The 7,334-nt window shown below is 42.5% G+C and overlaps 1 protein-coding gene across 1 annotated transcript; it reads right to left on the bottom strand.

Annotated features, from left to right (window-relative positions):
- Positions 1–6,614: 6,614 nt before the first annotated feature.
- On the bottom strand, positions 6,615–7,121 carry LOC308495708 (histone H2B-like; the record flags this gene model as incomplete). The annotated part of the gene is made up of 1 exon (XM_081080698.1): positions 6,615–7,121. One exon carries the CDS (start codon positions 7,119–7,121, stop codon positions 6,615–6,617), a length of 507 nt encoding a protein of 168 aa, XP_080936824.1.
- Between the last annotated feature and the right edge of the window lie 213 nt (positions 7,122–7,334).

Below are 7,334 nucleotides of genomic sequence, written 5' to 3' on the forward strand. Positions count from 1 at the left end.
ATAAAAACAGAGAGTGACAGTAAAAAACAGTTCCCATAATGGTGATGGCTAAGTGCCACTTAGCGGGAATTTTATGGCCTCAAGTGCTTCTTAAAATTAGGAAGACTTGAGCAGGCATTTCACAGAAGAGGAAGTACGAATGAAAGAAAAATACACAGAAAAATACACATCACCTCACAAGTAGTCTGAGAAATAAATGCCTACCAAAACCATGACGAGATACTATTTCACATCATCAAAGCAGTGAGAATGAAAAAGACTGACCGCCTCAAATGTTGGTGAGGAGATAAGGCCATGGGGTCTTTTGAATCCACTGCTAGTAGGAGTGGAAGGTGGTCTGAGGCCTTTTGAGAGCAATCTGGCATATCGATTAACACGCAGGAGATGTACCCACTGCTGACTGCAACAATTCCGCTCCTAGGTACCTACTCTAGAGGCCTGAGTACAAAGAGACATGTATGAGAATGTTCTTAGTGGCACTGCATTAACAAAAAATTTAGATAAAACCTAAATGGTCATCAACAGTAACGTGGATGAACAAATTGTAATATAGTGATACAATCGAATGTCATTCATCATGAAAATAAGTGAAGCAGAGCTACCGATATCATTATGGCTGTACCTCACATACAATAGTAAGAGAAAACAGCATGATACAGAAGAATACTTGCATCATTATATAATTTATATAAAGTAAAGAAACGTGCAAACACTGATATCACTATATGTTGCTTTGCACTTTGTAACTATGCAGCAGAAATATAAAGAAGATCATGGACATGAGAAACATCAACTTAAAATAGGAGTTACTACTGAGAAGGAAGGAGGAATGGGTGTAAGGGAGGGGTCCATGGGCGTTTCGAGGGTACCTGTCATTTTATTCTTTGAGTTTACGGTAGTAGGTGGCTGTTTGATTATAGGTTTCTTTCTATTTTTTCATTCAACTAAAATGGCTATCACTGAGTGGAATAGGCTAGAGGGTAAGTAAACAGGCTAGAGGGTTAGTAAAACACAGTGCTCAAATCTCTGGCCCTGTGCCTGAGCACTTCAGGGTCATGAGACTGTCATCAGGAAGGCTTTGCCTGGGTCCAGTAGAGCAAGGCCTCCTACAGGTGAGTGCTCCAGGGGTACATGTGCTGTCTTTTTGGTCCCCCCAGATTTTCCAAAGGCCTTCACTCAGACCAGGGGGAAAAACCCTTCTCTGCCTGAGCTCCAGCTTTTCTACCGCTACCCCTGACCTGGCTCTCAGGGATTAAATTTGGGAAACGTCAGCGAGGGAGCTGGAGGCATCCAGTTTCACCTCCTGCGTCAACTGGCCTGCCAAGGCAGCATACAATTCCACCGCCAGCTTCTACTCATAGGATGCCTCCCCCTGCCCTGTTTTGGGAGGTGGCATTGTACAAGGAGCAAGATGCTGGGCTTGGGTGTCAAGTGCAGCTGAGGTCAAATCCCCAAACTACTGATTTTTATCCTGTCACACAGAAAAACAAAATAATAATCCTCTGAGTATGTTGTACAGTTTATATCAATTATTTCACACGGATCATGCTTCCTGACCTCTGTGAAGCATGGTGATGGAGTCTCTTTTCTAGTCTATAGGTTTATTCTCTGTCCATCGGTGATATAAACAGTACTTAGCTCATAGGGTTGCAGAGATCCATTAAGGGAGTATTCACGTGGCCCGTCCTAACTTCTTAGAAGGGAAAAAGTCAACTATCAGAAAGAGAATAAAACTGTTAAATCTGTGTGAAATCATTTATATAAACTGTACAACATACTCGGAGTATTATTTTTTGTTTTTCTGTGTGACAGGATAAAAATTGGTAGTTTGTTATGATAGAAGAAGAAAAACCTTGAATCTCCACTTTCGAGAAATTTTCACTTCTCCAACCACAACATTTCAGCTGTGCTTTCCTGAAGAAGGGTCAGGAAATCCTACATTAGGGTTCACAGCACAGCCTGGATTTGTCTACTCATTTATCAATCATTCACTGAGTACCTACTCCATCAGATCTGCTGGGTGCTGGGGATCACAAAGGAATAAGCTGAGAGCCCATTAACTGGTTAGAATCTGGAGGGTAGAGGCAGATGCTTTTGTCAGATATTTGTAATATATGAAATGTTGGAAAGAGATGTGCTCAGGTTATTGTGGGAGTCCAGAGGTGGGGCATTCAACCCGTCTGGGGGGCTAGTCAGGAAACTCTTTTTGGTCGTATAAGTTACGGGGTTTTGTAGCTGTCTTTCACGTTCTATCTCATATTTCCTTTGTTGTTTGTTTCGAGTCCTGTTTTTAGAAGAAGCAGGCGGCAAGAGCTAAGGCAGACATCCTAAGTGATGGAAACAGCAGGAGGCTGATTCAGCCATAAAGCAGTATGGAGGCTGGGCAACTAGGGTGACCAACTATCCTGGTTTGTCAAGTCCTGAAGGGCTTCCCGGGATGCAGGACTTTCAGCGTTAATACCAGGACAGTCCCGGGTTGCTGGAGACTGAAGGGCTCCCAGGACGTGGGGGTGTTAGTGCTGAGATGGGAAAGACCTAGGCAAACCAGGATGAGGTGGTATATCTGTGGAGAGGGGGGAGCGGTTGCAAGTAGTTCAGCCTCTTGGGAACTTACAGTGGTGCAAGGCAGGAAGTGGTGACAGATGAGACTGGATAGAAAAGCAAGGGCCAGATCATGAAGGAGCTTGCCATATTAAGGAACTTGTCCTCTAGGCAGTGGGGAGCCTTGAAGGGTTTTCCGTGACAGAATGTCAGATTTGCTTTTTACTTATATCATTCAGGAAGTAGTATAGAGCTAGATTTGCAAGGCCCAAGGCCCAAGGCAGGAGGTGGCTGCCTAATTCCAGATAACGATGATAAAGGCTTGGTAAGAGGCAGTGGGGATGGAATGGAGGGGAGAGATTCAGGGGCCACTTGGGAGGTAACACAGGTAGCAAGGGGTAGCAAGGCTGACTGGACGAGGGGAGTGAGGGACAGCAGAGTTGACAATGATCATCCTAATTTAGAAAAACTTTAGACAACATTTTAGTTGAATGAAAAAATAGAAAGAAACCTATAATCAAACAGCCACCTACTACCGTAAACTCAAAGAATAAAATGACAGGTACCCTCGAAACGCCCATGGACCCCTCCCTTACACCCATTCCTCCTTCCTTCTCAGTAGTAACTCCTATTTTAAGTTGATGTTTCTCATGTCCATGATCTTCTTTATATTTCTGCTGCATAGTTACAAAGTGCAAAGCAACATATAGTGATATCAGTGTTTGCACGTTTCTTTACTTTATATAAATTATATAATGATGCAAGTATTCTTCTGTATCATGCTGTTTTCTCTTACTATTGTATGTGAGGTACAGCCATAATGATATCGGTAGCTCTGCTTCACTTATTTTCATGATGAATGACATTCGATTGTATCACTATATTACAATTTGTTCATCCACGTTACTGTTGATGACCATTTAGGTTTTATCTAAATTTTTTGTTAATGCAGTGCCACTAAGAACATTCTCATACATGTCTCTTTGTACTCAGGCCTCTAGAGTAGGTACCTAGGAGCGGAATTGTTGCAGTCAGCAGTGGGTACATCTCCTGCGTGTTAATCGATATGCCAGATTGCTCTCAAAAGGCCTCAGACCACCTTCCACTCCTACTAGCAGTGGATTCAAAAGACCCCATGGCCTTATCTCCTCACCAACATTTGAGGCGGTCAGTCTTTTTCATTCTCACTGCTTTGATGATGTGAAATAGTATCTCGTCATGGTTTTGGTAGGCATTTATTTCTCAGACTACTTGTGAGGTGATGTGTATTTTTCTGTGTATTTTTCTTTCATTCGTACTTCCTCTTCTGTGAAATGCCTGCTCAAGTCTTCCTAATTTTAAGAAGCACTTGAGGCCATAAAATTCCCGCTAAGTGGCACTTAGCCATCACCATTATGGGAACTGTTTTTTACTGTCACTCTCTGTTTTTATGTACCTATGTTTTCATTGCTGGGCAACAATTCTACACAATCATGTATTTCCTTCACTATGAAAAATTACCAGCTATTTTTCCTCTTTGAATATTATCCTTCCCCAGTTTGTCCAATATCTCCTTCATAAACTCCTATAGGATGTAGTTTATGCGTTTTAGTTCTGTGCATTATGTCTCTTCACCTTTCCTTTCTCTTTATCTCTCTAGGAGGCATTCCATGATTTCTTTCATCCATGTTCCAATACATTAATTCCTTATCCAGGTGTGTTAATCAATTATTTAATATACATTAAACTTTTTGTTCCAGTGGTTCTGTTTTGCACTTTCAGAAATTGTATTTGATTCTTTGTGATATTTGGTTGTTTCTTCCTTATGATTGTTTATATCTTGTCATTTACTTAACGTGTCAACACTTTTTCAATTGTTTGCTCCTGATTATAAGTCTTTGTAGGACAATATGTTGGTGTTTTGTTTTTTGTTTTGTTTTGTTTTGTTTTTCTATTATGAGCAAGTTTGGAGCTCCTCCACAGAGGATTTGACTAACATTTGCCCCATGTCTGGGTTTTCACCAGAATCCCTTGAGCCATGCTGATAGCATTCATTGGAATACCAAAGCCATGTAAAGGCAGAATACTGATTTGAAATTATCAAAGGAACCTTTTCCCCCCATCCATACACAAGACCAAGATATACACATTTCCTTGTCATCTTCCTTTCTCCACAGGAAAAACCCAGCTTTTTACTAAGAGTGTTGTCTCTCAAGGGTCTGGGATTGATACAAAGATATCAGTTGTCTATTAATTTCTAGCTATTTTCCAGCTCATCCAACCATTTAAAATAATGTTTGTGATTTTTTTTCAACTATTTCTATTTTTTTTGGAATAGGAGGTTTTTTGCTAATCTAGTAGTGTGCAAATAGTGTGCAAGTAAGAAATGTAAGTGGCCCTTAAAATTGTTTTAAAATGACAAATCTGATTAGGGTCACTCATTAGTACTTAGCCGATATCAAAGCTACTCTGCAAGTTTTGAGACAACTTGCACTCACACACCTGTTGCCTTGGAGGAGCTGGTTGGAGGGCAAGGCTCAGTTGGGCTCCTGTACCTCCCCACACAGTCTCAAAGCCTATCCATTTGGTGTCTCCAGCAGGATAGGGAGACTTCCTACAAGGCAGCTCAGAGGTCTCAACAAGCAAGGCAGAAGCCGCCTGTCCTTCTAAAGATTAGATCTGTAATTGGCATAACTTCATTTCTACCATGTTCCACTGGTCAAAGAAATCACATGTCTGCCCAGGGTCGAGAGCAGGGTAAAACAGACAGGACCTTTCAATGGAAAGAGTGTCGAGGAACGAGAGCCGTCCTCAATCTGAAATGTAGTGCCATGCACACACACTTGTTGAGATGCTGCTCAGTGCCACACACTGGGTATAACAATACAACAGGGTTGTACTCAAATAAAAATTTCACAAAGCAGGGAATTGAAAAAGTTATTTGTTTTAAAAATTTTAAAAATTTAAAAAATTTTAAAAATTGATTTCTGTACTGTGTATCATTCTTCATTTATATATTTAAATGCAGGCCTAATGTGCGGTATGATGAAAAAGTATTGTAGGCGTCCATTGATGGATATATCCGATTCTGAACATTACTGCGTATCACACATAAACTATTTCTGAAAATTTTCATAACACAATCGTGCAATGATGTGAATAAGATGGTAAATAAAATTAACAGAAAACTAATTTTGACCTTATACATTGCTGGAAAGGTAGGTGTAGAAAAGTAACAAACAGAAATGGTCATTTAGAGAAGGGATGAAATACAACAAGGTTAAGAAAAATTCATGATTTTCCATGGAGCAAACTGCATTCATTATTGTCCATAACGTAAATGAGTATTTTACAAATACTACAAAACTACAACAAAACTACAACAGTTTTGTCTTGGGAAACTTTACACTTTTAAAAATAAATAAGGGCCCAAAGAGCTATTATGTCAATAGTATCAGCGAATATCACTGTATGACATATTAGAAGAGAAGATTTAATAAATTTAAAATTTACTCTAAAATCATAATACAAAGCAATCACATCATGTTAACGTCAATTCCAAATTCGTATGAAAATTATTTCATCTGAAAGAGTACAGAGGAGAATGACATTTTTCCCAGATATTTGAAAATCTCCTTAATATCTGGCCTACCAGAAGACAGATGGCTTCTTATATCTGCTTCTGAACTTTATCTGTTGCGGTATCAGACATAATGAATTGCTGGAAAATTCCACCATGCACTCCCGAGGGAATGAGAGTGAAAAAGTTAAATGTCATTGTAAGCCAAATATCCTTGAAAAGGCAGACCTACGGACCTAGGTCAGGACTGACCATTTGGAAAGCCACGAATGGCAACGTGGTGAAGGAAAAAAAATCTACGCTTTTCCCTGGAATAAATTACACTCTCTACATTTATTAAGGTAGACTTGATAATGTTTTGTCCACGGTAAAAGGGCTTTCAATGTCGGCAGAAAGCCACGGGATCGAACACGAGAGTAGATCCCACTTTTAGGGCTACAGGTCTTTCCGTGAGAAGGGAGGTGGCTCTGAAAAGAGCCTTTGGGTTGCCATGTTCAGGTGTTGCTCAGGCAGCTCATTGGCCAGTGTTGTATCGGAGGGTGGCCTTGGTGGCCTCGGACACGGCGTGCTTGCCAAGCTCCCCCGGCAGGAGCAGGCGCACGGCCGTCTGGATGTCGTTGGAGGTGAGGGTCGAGCGCCGGGTGTTGCGGACCAGGCACGAGGCCTCGTCAGCGATTCGCTCGAAGATGTCCTTCACGAACGAATCCATGACGCTCACGGCTTCCTGGGACAGGCTCAGGTCCTCGTGAACGCTCTTCAGAACCCTGGAGAAGTAGGCGGCGAAACTGTCGGCACAGCCGCGGCGGCGGCGGCGGCGGCGGCGGCGGCGCCTGGGCTGCTTCTGCTTTGGGTTCTCTGGCGCCGGCGCTTCCGCGGGCTCCTCGGTGCCCAGGAGTTCCTCAGACGTAGCTTCAGAGGTAGGTTCAGCCGCCTCCAGGAGTTCCTCGGAAGTAGCTTCAGAGGTAGGTTCAGCCGCCTCCAGGAGTTCCTCGGAAGTAGCTTCAGAGACAGGCTCAGCCATGCCGCAGCCGGCTTCTCCACGGCTTGTGAGGAAGGACTGGCGGCTGCTGCTGGGCAGCGACCGGTTTATATGGGCTGCATTCCATGACGTCACGGGCAGTTCTGATTGGGTAAAATGCCATGCAGGAGGCTGTCTGTCACAAAGTCACGCTATGTGACACGTGATCGGTTAGGCTCCTGCTTGGCATCACGTCCACCAATCAGAGTGATGCTA

Source organism: Rhinolophus hipposideros (assembly GCF_964194185.1).
Source record: "Rhinolophus hipposideros genome assembly, contig: HAP1_SCAFFOLD_417, whole genome shotgun sequence".
Classification (NCBI taxonomy): domain Eukaryota; kingdom Metazoa; phylum Chordata; class Mammalia; order Chiroptera; family Rhinolophidae; genus Rhinolophus; species Rhinolophus hipposideros.